Here is a 19,358-nt window from a genome sequence, read left to right as displayed (position 1 = left end):
TGCATTCTAGAAAATGTTTCATATTTTGAAGAAATGAAAGTAATGAAAATAAATTCTCAATGAATGTTAGAATTTTAACCAGATTAATATTGCTAACAGTATTGTTAGTAATGATATGTCCAGAAAGAGACGTATCATTAAGTAACTCAGAAACATCCTTTGTTGTAGAATACCTCAGTACTGGAAAATCACCACTGGAGATCTGCAGTGGGCTTATTGAGAGAATCAGGCTTATTCTCACATCTGCCATTAGAAAGCAGGTAGGTTGGATTAAGACAAATTTAATTTGTTACTGGTTATAGAAGTTAAGTTGGCAAAGTAATTTTATAAAGTTTTAAAAATTGTTATGTTCAGGTGTTCCGCAGTTTTCAGTGCTTGTCAAATTTAATAAATTATATACAATTTTAGTAATTTAGAGCTATCCTACTATATAGTCGGTAACATTTTAATGGATAGTTATTTTTATGAAGGACTATTCCATGGGTTTGAATACTATAAAATTTACTCCAAATACACAATGGCTCAGCCATAGTTTACTACTTATTTACATAAATAGATATTACATATTTCCATACTCAGCTGAATAAAACCTTAAGGTCTAGGTATAAAGGTAAATTGGATGGAATGTAAACATTCTATTATATTAAATAGATTCATTAAAATCTGTTCCCAGAAGTTTTCAAAACTGACAAGAAAGTAAACAGAGTGCCTTATATCCTCAATAGCATAATCCTGGAGTTACACTTCTAGAGCTATAGGATATAATAATGAATGAAAAAAACCCTAATATTTTAGAAAAAAAATAAGTGGGCTACTTTAGAACCTAATAAAAAGCATTAATGTGAATAAGGCTAACACGATGGTGATGGTTTACAAAATCTCACGTCATTGCCATAGTGTGGTCCACACACAAGCTTTTTAGTAATGTTGCACTGAGGGAAAATGCACGTCAGCAAACCATGAAAGTGGATCGAAGCCATCCACATCAAGAAAAGTGGTGAGGCGTAAAAATATGTTTGAGTATTAAAATTTAAGTTCCACTTGCTGTTCTCTGGTTTCCCTTTCATAATTTAAAACAACTATATAAAAAACTGTTCAGTGTAATGACCGTGAGAAAAAAGCTGGACTTTATTTTTTATTTTTTTAAATCTTTATTCACGGATACCATTTGGAGTATGACAATGCTTCTGGTAAGTAAAATCATTTTTTGCTGTAGTACAAATACGAAAATTGCTTAAACACACCGTATATGTAAATTATGGGTTCTTAAAATTAAGACAGATTAAAATGTTTGCTTCATTATTCCCTTTTTAAAAATCATGTTTTTCATTTGATGATTAACCCTGTTGAGTTCTCAGATTTAATAAAAATGGAAATAAGGAATACTACCTAATAGCATTATTTAATGTTTTCTTTATTTAGGGTTTGTTTTAACATTCAATATTGTGAGTCTTTTTATCTATTTGACAGCTCTTTACTGATCATTATACAGAGATAGTGTTTGCTATGGCCCATTAAAACAAAAGGCAAGAGGTTTTTTTTAAGTATATTTATCTTGTTAACTGATCTGAGGCAGTTTTATAAATGATGTATGTATTTGCTGTTTATATTAACATGTTACCTTTTTCCTTCCAGAAAAGTTGGATATTCATTTACAGATAACTGATTGGTTCTTGAGTTTAACCTTGAAAACACAGTTGAATCTAAACTTTATTAAGTTGCTCAGGGGAATTGCAACAGGCATCTTAGTCAAAATGTCTGTAGGAGTCAGCTGTTGAATGGGCCATTATTCTTTCTATTTGAATCTTCCTTCTGCCTTCAGATCTCAGGCACCAAAAAGCAAACCAAAGTTGTTTACCCTCAGCATGAGAATTTTCCAGCAAAGAATCCCAGCAAGGAACTTTCTCAAAACAACGTACCAATGTTATATTGATTTTTTTTTTAAAGCAAATAATACCACCTTGGCTGGCAAAATAAAGGCTCTCCTTTTGGAATGTTTGCATATTGGTATTTTCCTACAAACTCTGTTGGTTTTAGTTTTGATTATTTTAATGGCTTTTTTTTGAAGCATTCTATAAAACTCATTTTTTTGTGTGATAAATTTTAAATTGAATGATAGTTGGATATTTTAGGGTTCTATAAAGCCTTCCGATTATTATGGTTAAGAAAAAAATCAAGAAGTAAGTAGTTAATTGAAAGTCTTATATTTTCTCTTTATATTTCTCTAATTCCAGGCAACAAATGGAGACACAGATAGGTGCTCTGATACTAGCCACAGACATCAGTCGCCAGAATGAGTATCTTTCTTTGTTTAGGTCCCATTTGGATAGAGGTGATCTATGCCTAGAAGACACCAGACACAGACATTTGGTTTTACAGGTAAAATGGGGCTTGGACACATTCTATTTCTAGGATAAATTATGTGACTGTCAAACTAAAAAATGAATATTCTAGTGTAGTTTTTCAGAATGGTTAAATCTTGAGGGCAAACTAAAGAATTTCCTTCAATTAGCACACACTCCTTCCAGAAGGAGATCACTGGTCAATCTGCTGCCTAGGAAGGCATCATTGCTTACATGTTTTTCATACTCAAGATTTCTGATGAAAACAATTTTTACAAGATTAGGGTACCAATTAAGAAATAGCATTTTATTCTCATAAATTCTTACATCTAAAAATAGGAGAATTATATTTCTGGCTTATTTACTTATATTTATGGTTATTCCAGTCCTTGCACTTGGTTCTTTGGTATTATTGTCAAGTGTGTATATATCTTAAAACAATATTAATGTTTGTTTGCTAGATGGCTTTGAAATGTGCTGATATTTGTAACCCATGTCGGACGTGGGAATTAAGCAAGCAGTGGAGTGAAAAAGTAACGGAGGAATTCTTCCATCAAGGCAAGTTACAGTATTGAGCTATAATTAATCTATCCAGTTCATTTTTTTTAACATCATAAGAATAAAATAACTAAATAATTTATATGGGTCTAGCAGTAGAGTCTTGATATTTTTAGTAACAATTCACAATAGATATACATCTAATCAATACTCTACAAATTGAGCATCTGTTTTGAAAATTAGAAGTCCTCTTTTGGAATGATCAGATGTATTTATGCATTTATGAGTATAGATAGATTAGGTTTGGAATTTTGCTGTACAGAAAGATTTCCCTGAACTTGCTTTATCCTTGTCGTGTGTGGAGGGCCATATGAACATGTAAAACTTTTTTGTGTGTAATTTAAAACCCGGATCCAGGAATCTTTATTTCATGAACCTTCCTTTCAGGCTGTATATTAATGTGTTATAAATTACAGTTTTGGGGTAACACCTTGCATTTAAATAAAAATATTAGCTTGGCAATCTCTTCTATGTGTGAATAACTTAAAATTTTAAAAAGAACTAATTGCGAAGCTGTCCTCTCATGAGGATTAAGTATGTTTTTCCTAAGAAATGCACAGGTATGTTCAAGCCTTTAATTATATATTTAACCAATAGATATTCTTCATATTAATACTTCTCTTTTTTTAATTTATAGGAGATATAGAAAAAAAGTATCATTTGGGTGTGAGTCCACTTTGCGATCGTCACACTGAATCTATTGCCAACATCCAGATTGGTAACTATACATATTTAGATATAGCTGGTTAGAAAAATGCCACTGTTTTTATCAAGAAGGGAAATATATTTGAAATATAAAATATTAAAATTATGCTCATTTCTATTTTTAAAAATAATTTAAGAAATTTTACCCTTGTTTTCCCTTGTTATGGCTCTTCTAATTCTAATTTTAGGATGTAAAAAGCATATTTTTGCAGAACAGGCAGCAGCAATAACTTGTTTCTGTTCTTATGTAAATAAGAATCCATTATTCGCCCATGTGGAAGCTTCTTTTGCATCATTTGGGACTGCCATTTAAAAAAGGATAGGTAAACAAATAAATGACAAAAATAAAATAAATAAAATAAAAATGGATAGGTGGTGACCCACTGAGCCTGATCATAATACGAAGACCAGCTTCTGCCACTGCCTTTCCGGACTCTTACCACTGCCTGTTGATTAAATCTAACTCTTCAACATCCTAGACAGGCCCTTATAATCTAGCTTCAAATGCTGTGCAGCCATCTTGCCTCAACTTCCCTCTCACTTGCCTACAGCATCTCGGGACGCTTCTGTGTTTCCCAAGTACACGCTGTTCTTTCGCTCTTTGTGCCTCGCCAGTGCTTTCCATGTGCCTCATAGAGTTATTTTTCTTGAAGAGGCAGCTCAAATGTCACCTTCTCCAGAAGCTGCTCTCCACTTGCTTTAGGCAGAGTCAGTCACTTTTCTTCTAGGTTCCAAAGTGCCTGATCCACTTGGTTGTGGATTCCTGGAGCCTAGCACCACACTGGAAGCAGGAGGCCCTTGAGAACTGTGTGTTGAGTGAACTAATAACTGTATTATAGAAAGCATAATAAAAATGTCCTGTGACTGAAGTATGTGTAGCTTGTTGCAGAAGTTCACAGGAAGGTTGACTAGGATTGAGTGTGTTGGGCTTTGGGTATAAAGGAGGGGGATTCTGCGGGGGCAGTAGCTCAACAAGGAATAGAGGGAGGAGTGTAATTTTGGTAGCTGGTGTTTAATAGGGCCTTTGAGAATCAGACTGAACACAGTGAAATATGTGCCCAAAGTTCAGAAAGATGAAGTTTCCAGAAACTTAGAAGGTAGCACAATATGTGGCATCATACTCAGAAAGGAAGACCATGCCATGGGGCCAGAAATTCAGAAACGTAATTCTTACATTGTGATTGCAATGGATACTCGTGGAAGAAAGTGGGTAGTGGCCGATTTGACTTCAGAGTGACAGGTAGAGAAGGGAAGAGTGTGTAGAACTGTGGCCAGACTTTAGGAGTGTGAGGGATGCTGAATCTCCCAGAGAGCTCAGACTGGCCAGGAATGCTGAGGGTAGCAGACACTTTTCTTTTGGGAGGATAGTAAAACAATTTAGAACCAGATATGCTTTGTCTTGATTCTCAAGTAGAATAATCTTCAAATTCAAAAGAATACATTAGAAATGGACAAAAGTGGCCAGGAGCGGTAGCTCATACTTGTAATCCCAGCACTTTGGGAGGCCGAGGCAGGCTGATCGCTTAAGGTCAGGAGTTCAAGACCAGCCTGGCCAAAATAGTGAAACTCACATTTCTACTAAAAATACAAAAATTAGCTGGGTGTGATGGCCACTTGGGAGGCTGAGGTAGGAGAATCGCTTGAACCTGGGAGGCAGAGGTTGCAGTGAGCCGATATCGTGCCACGGCATTCCAGCCTGGGCGACAGAATGAAACTCCATCACTCCATCTCAAAAAAAAAAAAAAAAAAAAAATGGGCAAAAGAGAATTGAATCGAAGACAGGTGAATGGGTAGTCAACTCAGTTACTTTTAATATTAAATGTCTTTTTATCTGAGTAAACTACTCCCTTGCTTAATGGGAGAACTTGCAAATGAGATTTAAAACATTGTAATTTTTGTAAGGTAACAGAAGCTAGATCCCTTTCACTGTTCATCTCAAGCTATTGATCTTGTCAGTGTTGTACAGATCTAGAATGGGTTGTCAGGGATAAGGTCACTGATCTGATGGTGATCGTTGACATCTGCTGACTCCACACGACAACCCCAGGGGACCGGCGCTTTGAGCATCCTTATTTTCAGATGGTTTGCCCACTTCATGCAGTTAACAGGTGTTGGTGTTGGGCTTCAAATCCAGGTCTTTCTGACATCAAATCCCAGCCTCTTAACAACTCACCAAGCAGTGATTACTACTCCCCAGCATAGGGGCAGTATGTACAAGTCATGTTGAACTAATACAGTTTCTTTCTTTGATAGGAATACTAATTTTGTTGAACAAGAAAATATCATGTACTGGATAAGAGTAAGGCATTTGACAAGGCCTCCTGTGAAATCTGTGAAGATAAAGTAGAGGCTTGTGGGGCTAGTACAATTAAATGGAGTCACAAATGGTTGAACAGCTGTGTTCGAGGTACTAATTAACAGAGTCCTGCCCTCTGAGAGAGAGGCTGGTCCATGGCTCTGGTCTGTTCATTTTTATCAGGTATTTAAGACCTAAAAGAAATTTTAAGTTAACATAGAGCCAGAAGTGGTAGCTAATTTGTTGGCTGTTGGAGGTAAGATCCCCAAGGATCTCAACCAGTTGGAACAGTGAGAGGGATGAAATAAGATGAATGGTGTGAAACCTATAATAATAAGGGCCATGTGGGTAGATAACTCCCGTGGCTCATGACTTTATGGCACGTAGGAAAGACAGGGCTTTGGGTGGCTGGCTCAACACGACACTGTAGTGTGAAGATGGCTGCCAGAAAGCTGCTGTGTGCTTTGACTATAATGACACTTTTCTATGTTTGTTATCTCTTCTCACCAGAACATAAGCTCCTTGAGGGCAGGGATCTTGTCTGTCTTATTCACTGCTGTATACCCAGCCACCATGGCATAGTGCCAGGGACATAGTAGGTTCTCAGTAAATATGTGTGGAGGGAATGGATCAATGAAAGAAAGCAAGCCTTATTGCACATATTGTACATAATTAATATTTCAGACACCATAATTATGTACACTTAAAAAATTCAGCCATCAGACCATATATAACTTTCCTGATTAAAAGTAGTGGATGCTGGTTGCTTTAATTCTGGTGAGATTCTTATGTTGGATAAATGGAACCTATGTTGTCTGTGGTCCACATGGTCTTTTGCTGCAACGAGAGTCTTGGATATGAAGAAAATTTTAAAGCAGTGATAGAATCTGAATGTATATTTTCCCCATTCTTAACAGATCAAAATGTGAGAAAGATGTTATTTGTTCCCAATATATAATATGATTTGATTGATAGCTATTTTCTAGAGGGCTTCTTTTGACCTTGTGTAAGATACTACTTAGTATTAAGTCAGATCTAATGTGCAATGGAGTGCTGTGTAACCTAAAGATGCAACAATCCTGAAATCACTCATTTTCCTTTTCTGACTGTGAATTAAGGGAGATTATATGAATTGTTTATAAAATAGGTCTCTGGTACACATTTGGTGTTCACTTTAATGATTTTTTCACTAACCCCACCTGTTATTTTTAGACTGACTCTTATCATAAGTTTTGCCTTTATAAATTCTGAGTTAAATAAAATGACCAATTGTAATCATGACCAGGCATGAAGATTCCATCCCTGAGGGGTAAAGCAGTAGACTACTGCCAGCTCCACTTCAGTTCAGGCCATATCACCCTCAGTCCTGAAGGGAGACCCCTTCTTAGCCTCCAGTTGTTGCACTACAACTCTGCCTCGAATTGGGTTATGCCTGAGTATCCTCAGAGTTTATATGGCCAGTGTATTTTTGCTTAAGTAGAAGAATGTAGTTGTGCCACTGAGAAGGATAACCGGAAAAGATTGGATATATTTGTCAGTTCACTTTTACTTAAATTTTCATTGAGTTACTTAAGAAATCAGTTCTTCAAAGTGGATATGTACATTACAGACTCTGTCACCTACACACACACAGGAATCTTTTGAAAAATAAGATCTGGGTAATACTGGAGTAGGATGTAGGAAGGTTAACGTTGTATAGATGATGTTTTAAAGATACAGTTTCAGCATATATGTTAATAACTTTTTCTCCTATTTATTTTCTCAAGGTTTTATGACTTACCTAGTGGAGCCTTTATTTACAGAATGGGCCAGGTTTTCCAATACAAGGCTATCCCAGACAATGCTTGGACATGTGGGGCTGAATAAAGCCAGCTGGAAGGGACTGCAGAGAGAACAGTCCAGCAGTGAGGACACTGATGCCACATTTGAGTTGAACTCACAGTTATTACCTCAGGAAAATCGGTTATCATAACCCCCAGAACCAGTGGGACAAACTGCCTCCTGGAGGTTTTTAGAAATGTGAAATGGGGTCTTGAGGTGAGAGAACTTACTCTTGACTGCCAAGGTTTCCAAGTGAGTGATGCCAGCCAGCATTATTTATTTCCAAGATTTCCTCTGTTGGATCATTTGAACCCACTTGTTAATTGTAAGACCCGAACATACAGCAATATGAATTTGGCTTTCATGTGAAACCTTGAATATGCAAAGCCCAGCAGGAGAGAATCCGAAAGGAGTAACAAAGGAAGTTTTGATATGTGCCACGACTTTTTCAAAGCATCTAATCTTCAAAACGTGAAACTTGAATTGTTCAGCAACAATCTCTTGGAATTTAACCAGTCTGATGCAACAATGTGTATCTTGTACCTTCCACTAAGTTCTCTCTGAGAAAATGGAAATGTGAAGTGCCCAGCCTCTGCTGCCTCTGGCAAGACAATGTTTACAAATCAACTCTGAAAATATTGGTTCTAAATTGCCTTGGAGCATGATTGTGAAGGAACCACTCAAACAAATTTAAAGATCAAACTTTAGACTGCAGCTCTTTCCCCCTGGTTTGCCTTTTTTCTTCTTTGGATGCCACCAAAGCCTCCCATTAGCTATAGTTTTATTTCATGCACTGGAAACTGAGCATTTATCATAGAGTACCGCCAAGCTTTCACTCCAGTGCTGTTTGGCAATGCAATTTTTTTTAACAATTAGTTTTTAATTTGGGGTGGGAGGGGAAGAACACCAGTGTCCTAGCTGTATTATGATTCTGCAGTGAAGACATTGCATGTTGTTTTCACTACTGTACACTTGACCTGCACATGCGAGAAAAAGGTGGAATGTTTAAAACACCATAATCAGCTCAGGGTATTTGCCAATCTGAAATAAAAGTGGGATGGGGAAGTGTGTCCTTCAGATCAAGGGTACTAAAGTCCCTTTCGCTGCAGTGAGTGAGAGGTATGTTGTGTGTGAATGTATGGATGTGTGTTTGCGTGCATGTTTGTGCATGTGTGACTGTGCATGTTATGTTTCTCCATGTGGGCAAAGATTTGAAATGTAAGCTTTTATTTATTATTTTAGAATGTGACATAATGAGCAGCCACACTCGGGGGAGGGGAAGGTTGGTAGGTAAGCTATAACAGATTGCTCCAGTTGCCTTAAACTATGCACATAGCTAAGTGACCAAACTTCTTGTTTTGATTTGAAAAAAGTGCATTGTTTTCTTGTCCCTCCCTTTGATGAAACGTTACCCTTTGACGGGCCTTTTGATGTGAACAGATGTTTTCTAGGACAAACTATAAGGACTAATTTTACACTTCAAACATTCCACTTTTGTAATTTGTTTTAAATTGTTTTATGTATAGTAAGCACAACTGTAATCTAGTTTTAAGAGAAACCGGTGCTTTCTTTTAGTTCATTTGTATTTCCCTTGTTACTGTAAAAGACTGTTTATTAATTGTTTACAGTTTGTTGCAACAGCCATTTTCTTGGGAGAAAGCTTGAGTGTAAAGCCATTTGTAAAAGGCTTTGCCATACTCATTTTAATATGTGCCTGTTGCTGTTAACTTTTGATGAATAAAAACCTATCTTTTCATATTTTTATCTTTGACATTTACCTTATAACTCAATCCTTTGGAAAACACAATGCTAAATTACAAGGAAATCAAAGTTAGCTTCTTGGCTCTTGCATTCATCCCTCAGATGTTTACTCAGTTCGAGCTTATCTACTAATGACTCACCTTGCAACTGAGTAAGCCGAAGCCGAGTTAGGGCTGTTCGGAGTCCTGACTAACACAGGGGAGAGGTCAGCTTTGAGCCAGGCCTTTTGTTCCCACAGTAGTGAACTGCATTAAGACATCAGCAACTCTTGCAAGTACTAAAATACTAGTTGTATTTATTTCTATCAATCATTGGCCTTTTTAAAGTGATAAGAAAAAGCGACTCCACTTTACTTGATTGATATCAATGTAAAAAAGGTACCACTGTGCCATTCCTATATCTTCCCAGGTCCAACTCATTAGAAGGGATATGGTGCAAACTTCTAAATCAAACACATTAACATATTATTTGTACAGTAGAGTGTTGATGTCCAATAGAAACAATCCAAGCCACATAATTTTTGGTTTTCTAGTAGCCACATTTAGAAAACATGGAATTAATTTTAGTAACATCTATTCCAATACGTCCAAAATATTGTATCATTTTAAAATGTCAATATAAAAACAATTAGATGTTTTTACATTCTTTTGGGGGGTACTAAGTCTTTGAAATCCAGTGTATATTGTGTACTTACAGCACATCTCAATTTGGACTAGTCCTATCTCAGGCACCCAATATCCACATGTGGCTAGTGGCTACCATATTGGACAGTGTGGGTATAGAGGTCTGAGGGTAGTAGAGGAATATGGTCAGCTGGTCACTCTCGTGAGATGGCCATACCTTGGCCAATATTTAATGTGTACAGAAAGTCTGATAACTCATAGATCCTTAAAAACTCAGGCCCAGTGTTTCAGTACATAGAGAGTGGAACTATCATGGCAAACCCACATTAACCAAGCTCACAGTAACTATTCTTTTAAAACACTATCAATATTTTAATTTACAATGAGAAATGTAACTATCAATTATTCTCTCCCTTTAGGCCAATCTTCCTGGGAAGCCAAATTATGGTCAGCTGGTGAGCATGGATTCTGAGCAAAGGAAGCAAGTTGCCTCGTGCACCCATGTCCCTTTGGGTGCACAGAAGACCCATGTCTTCTGTGATATTCGTGTTTGTGGACCAGGGTACCCTCTTCCCCTGGAAGGTGCTAGAGATTATCTGCCAGTAGTTGCTTCTCTACATCAGCTTCTGATTGGCACATGCATTAAATAACGTCATTACCTCAAGCCTTGTTTCAGTTGAGCTCACCTGGGCTCCATTCTGCCTGTATACATGATTGCTTCTGCTCTGATCCATTGTTTGTCTTATAGTTTGAAACTCAAAAGTTCATCCTGTTTCCACATTCTCAGGGGAACCGTGGGTGTGGCTCCCATTTCCTGCCTACACATATAGTAAGCCCATTGAAAAGTTGTTTTATTATGTATATGTGGGAATCACCTATAGCCCTACTTTTTTTTTTTTTTTTTTTTTTTGAGACAGGGTCTCGCTGCTAACTAGGCTGGAGTGCAGTGGCATGATCACTGCAGCTAATTTTTTTTTTTTTTTTGAGATGGAGTCTTGCTCTGTTGCACAGGCTGGAGTGCAGTGCCGCGATCTTGGCTCACTGCAAGCTCCGCCTCCCGGGTTCACACCATTCTCCTGCCTCAGTCTCCCGAGTTGCTGGGGCTACAGGCACCCGCCCCACGCCCTGCTAATTTTTTTGTACTTTTAGTAGAGTTAGGGTTTCACCATGTTAGCCAGGATGGTCTCAATCTCCTGACCTCGTGATCTGCCCGCCTCGGCCTCCCATAGTGCTGGGATTACAGGCGTGAGCCACCGCGCCCGGCCAGCTAATTTTTTAAAAACATTTTTGTGGCGGGGCGTGGTGGCTCACACCTGTAATCCCAGCACTTTGGCAGGCTGAGGCGGGTGGATCACCTGAGGTCAGGAGTTCGAGACCAGTCTGGCCAACATGGTGAAACCCCATCTCTACTAAAATAGAAAAATTAGCTGGGCATGGTGGCGCATTCCTGTAATCCCAGCTACTCGGGAGGCTGAGGCAGGAGAATCGCTTGAACCCAGGTAGCGGAGGTTGAAAGGAGCAGAGATTGTGCTACTGCACTCCAGCCTAGGCAACAGAGCAAGACTCCATCTCAGAAAAAAAAACTTTTTTATAGAGACAGGGTCTCACTTTGTTGGCTTGGCTGGTCTTGAACTCTTGGGCTCAAGCAGTCCTGCCACTGTGGCCTCCCAAAGTGCTGGGATTACAGGTGTGAGACTGCATCAGGCCTATAGCTCTACTTCTTAAATACGACCTATATTACTGGAATATTTTTTTCTAGAAAAATTTTAGGAAACAGTTAAATATTTAAAAGATTACTTTTTTAAAAAAGCAAGTAAATATTACAGAACAGAATGCAAAATTTATTTTACATGGGAGACAAAATTTTCACACACATGGCCACCTTTTGGGCCTCTTGGCTCAACATTTCAGGGGCTGAGGGAGTCTCTGCTCTAGGAGTAAAAGGTCCTCGGAAAGAAAATTTTGACAAGTCCTAACTTTAAAAAAGAAAAACAAATTGGTTCCTGGACAATATTTGTACTCACCGTAAATGTGATGGTTTGTAATGATACTCTTTGTATAAAAGTAAAAATCATATTTTATGTCCTTTGCAAACAAATATATTTGTACCTGAGGTACAGATTAGAGGTGCTAGTAATTCCTTGAAGATTCTGAAAATGATATTTTTTTCCAAAATGCTTTCTTGGTTTTTATTAAACTTTCTATTTTCTTAAAACTCTCACATCAGGTATTTCCAGTGTTTTCAAGCATGTATAAATATTTTAATGTATAAATGTTGTTTAAAATCCCCTCAATTGGTATCTCCTGATTGAGAAAATACAGTGACCAATAGCTAATAGGAATTCAGTATTGCTTTCAAAGAAATGTGCATATTAATCACTGTAGCATCAGCATACATTTGAAACACGGAGTAATATAGGTCTGTGCAAGAATTAGCAGCTGTTCCTTGCTAATAATGACTTGTGTCATCTGGAAGGCCCAGGAGCCCATGGTCTACAGGTGGAATGACCACCACTTGGGAGTGAGCTGATGGAGAGCACCCAGCAGGTCTCCTGCATCTTCCTGGTTCCTGTGCTCAGCATAGGGCTGGTGTACGTTGGGCCATTAATAAACGTTTGTTGAACAAATTAATTTGGAATTAATGTGTTCCCTTTTTAGCTATCAATTTATTTCTAAGAGATTATATTGAAACTCTTCCGTCTATACTGGAGTCATGTGGTAAGCAGTATCCAAGTTTCTGTTGTGTGCAGAAGATGGCACTAGATAGATATAATAAAGGGGGGTATTAAAAATTACAAACTTTGGTTTCTGTTCTCAACATGTCTGGGTGACAGAATAATAAGTGCAACATGTTATATAATATGGCGGGTTTCTGTATGGTATAAGTAGTGTTGGGTTGTTTAGGAGAATGTAGGGTTTCATTCGGGTAATGATAAAAATGATACCATATCTAGTAATTCTTGTATTTTTAAAATTGTTGGCTGGGTGTGGTGGCTCACATCCATAATCCCAGCTCTTTGGGAGGCTGAGGCAGACAGATCACCTGACATCTGGAGTTCGAGACCAGCCTGGCCAACATGGCGAAACCCCATCTCTACTAAAAAAAACACAAAAATTAGCCAGGCATGGTGGTGTGCGCCTGTAATCCCAGCTACTGGAGAGGCAGAGGCAGGAGAATCACTTGAACCCAAGAGGCAGAGGTTACAATGAGCTGACATTGTGCCACTGCACTCCAGCCTGGGGGCGACAGAGTAAGACTGTTTCAAAAAATAGTTAACATCTATGACCGATAAAGTTACTTAGCCTTTAAATTTGATTCTAAAATAGTTTTAAATGTTCAATATGCTACTTTAGGTAAATACTTTCATCAATTACATATTTTAGTCTTAAACCTACATGTCCTAACTTGTCCTGAAACCCACCTTAAAGTCTGATAGGATGGTGGGGGAAAGAGAGAAACACGTTTTTGTTTTTTTGTTTTTTGAAGTGGAGTCTGTGTTGCCCAGGCTAAAGTGGAGTGGTGTGATCTTGGCTCACTGCAACCTCCACCTTCCGGGTTCAAGCAGTTCTCCTGTCTCAGCCTCCTGAGTAGTTGGGATTACAGGTGTGCACCACCACACCTGGCTAATTTTTGTATTTTTAGTAGAGACAGGGTTTCACCATGTTGGCCAGGCTGGTCTTGAACTCCTGACCTCAGGTGATCCACCCGCCTCAGCCTCCCAAAGTGCTGGGATTATAGGCGTGAGCCACCACACTCGGCCGCTCCTGTTTTTAATATTAGATTTCTTGTTGGCTATAATTTAAAATTGAAGCACAGTGATGTAATTGGTTTACTGAAGCTTTCCACTGGTCCCATCAATAAGTCTTTGCCAAGACATTCCATCTTGTATTACAACACCTATCTTTAAGCTGTACATTTATTTACATGACATTTCTGAACACAGATTTGAAGTATTTCTTTATTGTTGAGCCATGTCCTGTAAAGAAGCAGGAGACTGTAATGATTTCCCAAGTTCCCTTAACTTAGTTGAGGTTAGTAAAAGTTACAGATCTAAAGATGAACTTTTTGAAGGAAATATTAGAAAGGATAGTGCTTGCCTTAGTCCACTCAGGCTGTTAGAACCAGAAACTGGGTGACTTATAAACAACAGTTATTTCTCACAGTTCTTGAGGCTAGAAATCTGAGATCCAGGTGCTGGAATGGTCAGTTCTGGTGAGCACTGTCTTTACAGCTTGTCAGACCTAGGTTTGGGTCCTTAGGCAGGTTACCTAATCTTCTGAGTGACTCCCTAACCTATAACATGTCTGTTCCTTAAAGTAAAATTAACTATTGACATATGGTAAGTGCTAAATCAAAGGTCACTACGGCTATTCTTTTTAGTTCATTTCTTGATAATTTCTACTTATATAAACGCATGGATACAATTGTACCTCATGACATCTTTATTTGAGCTCCTGGCACTGATTCACTTTAGAGGCTTCCTACTCAAATTCATGAGGGAGAACCTGATTGGAAAAGCTCATCAGGGCTGTGTCCTGGGTTACAGAGCAGTGTCTGCATTACCAGGCATGCCCCTTGCAGAAGGGAAGGCAGGCGTTGGGGGGATCTGGACAGCCCAGCCCCCGCAGTCAGTGCCTTATGCACTTCTCTCCCCTTTTACTCACGCTAGTATTTCAGAATGATTTCCAACCATGGTCTAGTTGTATCCTTTTTCACCCTTAAAATGATACCTAGTTTCCACAACATAGTACCTGGGGAATACGCCTTCTTTCACCTTTTGATAAAAAGCGTATCTGGCTAATGAAGAGGGGTGACCATTAGGCAACATTAACAGAATGTTTTTATACCTTTGGTTAAAATCTTGTTATGAAGAGTCTGGCCTTTCTCCCCAAATTAAGGCTTTTCCAGTTGGGTTATGGAGGACTGCCCTGGGATAACCATTTGGTATGATCAGGAGGCACTGTTTGTTTAAGCTGTCTTAACATTTACCCTCCTGAAAATGTCTAAAGGACACTTGGGTTCTACTCTGCCCTTATCGAAGGAGCTCTCTGTGACCTTAACAAGGGGCTGGAGAATGTATCAGAGAAGTTCCAGCTTTAGGAACATTAAGGCTTCTAGACCATATGAACTAGACGAAGGATAATAGTCTTGGAAGGAAGTGTGCAAAAGTTCTAGATCCTTACTTGTTTATGCTATTTTTATTATCCCATCCTCAAAGGATCGCTACCAAGACCAAGGAAGAGCTAGATTGTTTGTTTATAAGGTTTACAGGGCAAGTCTAAGAAGAGTCCTAACAAATAGGATCAATAGGGTAGCAGAGAAGAATGCTAAATCTCTAGGATGAGAAAGGGAAAGAAGACACAGAAACAGGAACCTACTGCAATTGAAACCAAGTGCTGTCTGGCAATCCCAGTGCTGACTTTGTTGGGCAAACTCCTGAAAGTTTAAACTTCTGTCTGCCAGATTCTATCCCACGGAGAGAACTTCTATTTCTGGGGAAGTTATCAGAACTATGGTTTTTCCAAAGTATTTGTTTCTGCTAGTTATTACCACGTGTATTCCTCTTCACCAGAGACACAGACACATAGGCATTCCTAATACAGAAAGAAGACACAAGTCTTATGCAGAAGGGCCTGGGACTGGGGAAACAACCAGAACTAAAGACTGCAAGTCCTACCCGTCCTATGCCAAGCCTGCACAAGCAAGTGCATAGGATGATGCCTTTTACAGGTGCCAGGGACCACTGGAGAAATCATTTTATTGGAAACTACAGAGACCCTGTGTAAAATAATGCAAAAGTAAAGATAAAACAACTTATTTAACAGGGGATCATGTAAAGCTCCAAGTCCAGTGTTCTCTGACTCACATCTTCCCATTCTGTCTGTCTCATACTCTCTCTCTCTCTGTATATATATATATGAGAGTCCCTCAATCAGAACTCAGACAAAACATAGGAAAGTTAGTTACCCTTCTTTCTCATGCCTAGCTGAGGTATAACTATTCTTAAGGTCTTTTACTTCAGGTGTTGCGTTGCGTGAAAGAACTAGAAACTGAATGACGTGGGTGTGGGAGAAGCTGGGAAGACAAATTTCACCAATCTCAGAAGTAGATTATGGGTCTGAGAACCCTGAGACAACTCTGATACCTCACGACTGTCCTGTTTTAATGCTGAGATCCCTTTATATGAGAAAAAGTGAATGAGAGGTGATTTTAAGAGCTTATTTTAAGGAATATAATTCCACTTGAAAAATGCAGAAAGAAAATTATTCTAAAGAAGCTACGTGTGCAAAAGAATCTTACCTATTGTGAAAAAAGAAAAGAAAATGGAAGCACTATGGTCCAAGGAAAATAAAACAGTTTGCTTTATTTTAAAACAGTAACTTCCTTATATGGGGGCACTGTCCAAAATTCAATACTGATACAAAAATATGTTTCTTAGGTCAAAATACGTTTCAGGTGAATTTTCTGAATTTTGTTAAAGAGAATTTTAAACCATATAAAACAAACAGGTGAATGAGAGGTGAACATGAACATGTGTAACATAAGCCACACTACAAATTTAAACAGAATAACCAAGCCATGTCATTACCCCAAATCATTTTTGTTAATATTTAGGAGAATGCATATATTTTCAAGAACTTAAAAGTGAATCTCTACTCCCATCTCCTAATACTCCCAGGAAGTACAACTTTCTTCTTTTACTAGATTTAAATATTCCAAATATTTACTCCTGGTAGGATACTCTGGCATTAACTATAGCTGAGTGTATCAGAAATAGAAAAACCATGAAGATTTATAAAGCATTTAAAAAATAATCATTTATAGCAAGTCCTTAAAAGCCCCAGATGAAAATGGCAGTTCTCCACTTCTAATAACACCTATGGTTTATGTTGCATAATATAATTAAACAAAACAGCATTCTGACCAATGATAATTTATAGGAAATTCATTTGCCAAGTCAGTGTTTCATTAAAGTTAATATTTTGGCTTATATTAAAAAAATTTTTAACTGTATTAACTTAGCAAAGTCATCTTTATGATGCCATTTAATAAACTGAAAGGAAACAAGATGGTACATTCTGAGTTTTTACTTAAGAAGAAATTTAATTCAATAATTTGATTCATCACTACTGGAAAACTACATCTTTCTTCCCTGTCAGTACTGGATGGCAATGACGTGAAAACAGCTTTCCTGGTTCTCAACTTCCCTTCAATGGGAAGCATTATGGAATTTCAGCAGTGAACATCATCTGGTTCCTATTCAAACCCCAGCTCCAAGAAAATGTGAGAGAGAATCTAAGATATAAGTTCTGCTCAAGGCAAGAAGTTTCCAATCTCAAATATTTCATGCCAACAACTTATGTTATACCAGCTGTTCCATCATTGAATGCTAAATGATCATTGAAAACAAACTAAGAGAACAGTGCCCTCATTGCCATCATTCATTACTAATTTTACATAAACTGTTTATGTCCAAAAATATGCATATAAAACACTTATATAGATAAATTAGTGTTAAGAATTTAAAATGTGCAGTAACATCCACAAATGTCCTTTTTGTGTTGTGAAATCTATACAATTGTTTTCAAAACTGGAAATCTGAACGCCCTGGCCACATATTAGAAACATGTCAGAACACACATGTGGAGAGCACCAAAGCTGACCATCTCACAAAAGCAAAACCAAACTTAGTGCTTTCATTATTGCTTAATCCTCTAATTAGCCTGAAAAGAAGACCACTGAATACTAAAGTTAGGTATTTACTAAACAGTGTCGATTTCTACTAGCAAACTTGGCCCTCACAAATCAACAGGGGAACCAGGAGTCTTTCGCAGCTCATTGTCTATTAGGAGTCTGATACATTTTCAATTAAAGCCTTCATTTTTCCTGTTGGCTTCAACATGTGTGGCCCAAACTAGAAACAAACAAAAAGTATAAATAAAGATATTGGTTCAAGTAACAGTAACGATATGCCCCCACCTCCCAATCATGGATTAGAGGGCTGGGTATGTTCTGCATGAAAAACCAAGCAACTACTGGGAATATTAAAACCTTTACAAATTGACAGGTTGTTATGAACACAGAACATATCAACAGAATGAAAGGTAAAGAAGTAGCCAAACTGCTTCCTCTAAATGAAAACTACAACCATCTTGGCAATACCCTGCTTTTGTTAAATTTTACTTCTCTGAGTAAAGAGAGAAAGTACAAAGTTTCCTTCCAATGTCTTAAGAAGTTTCAAAGGTGCTGGAATTTCTGAGATGCCTGCCTCTCTGGAATAGATAAGCACACACATGCCCCAGGACAGTAATGTTAATAAAGCGAACGTATCAATTATTATGTGGGCGCTTCCATGAAATGTACTCAGTCTCCAACTTTGACATGGTACACATCCTCCAAGGCCCACATCAAATGTCACCCTCTTCAGAAGACTTTCACAGGGTGCCCTGAGAGAAAATGATCTCACTTTACTTTGAATTTCTGTATCACAAAATATACATTGTTACTATACTGAATTTCACTTCACCATGCTTAAATAAAAATATAACCCTGCATAGAAAATGTAACATTGGAGATTACTTAGTGAGCTCAGGGGTTAACTTTGGCTTTCTTCTTTCTGCTCTTCTACAAGTTTCAAGTTTCCAAATGAACAACTATTATTTTCATAGTTAGAAAAGTAAAAGTGTAAATGCTAAGCAAAGATGTCATCCTTTTCCCAACCAGCTGTGATCTACTTGTAAGGCAGGGACCAAATCCTGTATCACCTCCCTTTGGAACTTACAGATGACACAGGTGAATCACTTGCAAAATGCAAGTGCTTCACAATGGGATGGATTTCTATGTAACAGGAAAGAAATCTGGGCAAATAACTCACCAAAACTCTCTCTGAGGTGGCCTCTGATTCAGACTTTGGAACTCCTTTTTCAACTTCATCTTGGCTATCACTTCGATACCGATAAGCAAATTTCTTTTTCAGAGCCTCTGCTATGAGGGCAGCAGGGTCAGTAGCATCCACTGGCTTGGGCTTCACATCTTGCTCTGACCTTAGAGAAGTGAACACAAACCAAGGGGACAGGTCAATATACTGGCCACCCTCAGGGAAGTGCTTTGTCAACCTTTTGCCTGACAGCACCTCTCCAGCATCATAGCTACTCTATAGAGACCTGATAAATACTGCTAGCATTGAGATAGAAGCCTAGAGCTAATGCTCAACAAAAGCACACAGGAGTCCAGTAAAGGGCCATGTAATA

At 38.1% G+C, this 19,358-nt stretch overlaps 2 protein-coding genes across 13 annotated transcripts in view; one reads left to right on the top strand and one right to left on the bottom strand.

Moving 5' to 3' along the window:
* Nucleotides 1-8,787, top strand: part of PDE7A (phosphodiesterase 7A) — a gene marked incomplete at its 5' end in the record, with an annotated part of 71,967 nt that extends 63,180 nt beyond the window's left edge. The window contains 5 exon segments of the mRNA NM_001134151.1: nucleotides 169-260; nucleotides 2,235-2,379; nucleotides 2,804-2,900; nucleotides 3,538-3,618; nucleotides 7,668-8,787. Coding sequence (NP_001127623.1) covers nucleotides 169-260; nucleotides 2,235-2,379; nucleotides 2,804-2,900; nucleotides 3,538-3,618; nucleotides 7,668-7,873 — 621 coding nt within the window. The 3' untranslated portion in view covers nucleotides 7,874-8,787.
* The window catches only part of MTFR1 (mitochondrial fission regulator 1), a 92,617-nt gene that overhangs the window by 1,474 nt on the left and 71,785 nt on the right, over nucleotides 1-19,358 (bottom strand). For 5 of the 12 annotated variants that reach the window (XM_054560808.2, XM_054560811.2, XM_054560809.2 and 2 more), the window contains 2 exons: nucleotides 18,983-19,151; nucleotides 16,446-18,022 (listed from right to left, as the gene is read on the bottom strand). In XM_054560808.2, the coding sequence (XP_054416783.1) occupies nucleotides 17,954-18,022; nucleotides 18,983-19,151 (238 nt within the window). In that variant the 3' untranslated portion in view covers nucleotides 16,446-17,953. 12 annotated transcript variants of the gene reach the window in all.

The sequence above is a fragment of the Pongo abelii genome, chromosome 7 (assembly GCF_028885655.2).
Source record: "Pongo abelii isolate AG06213 chromosome 7, NHGRI_mPonAbe1-v2.0_pri, whole genome shotgun sequence".
In the NCBI taxonomy this organism is placed as follows: domain Eukaryota; kingdom Metazoa; phylum Chordata; class Mammalia; order Primates; family Hominidae; genus Pongo; species Pongo abelii.
The sequence above is the reverse complement of the archived record's forward strand: the minus strand, read 5'-3'. Positions and strand labels throughout refer to the sequence as shown.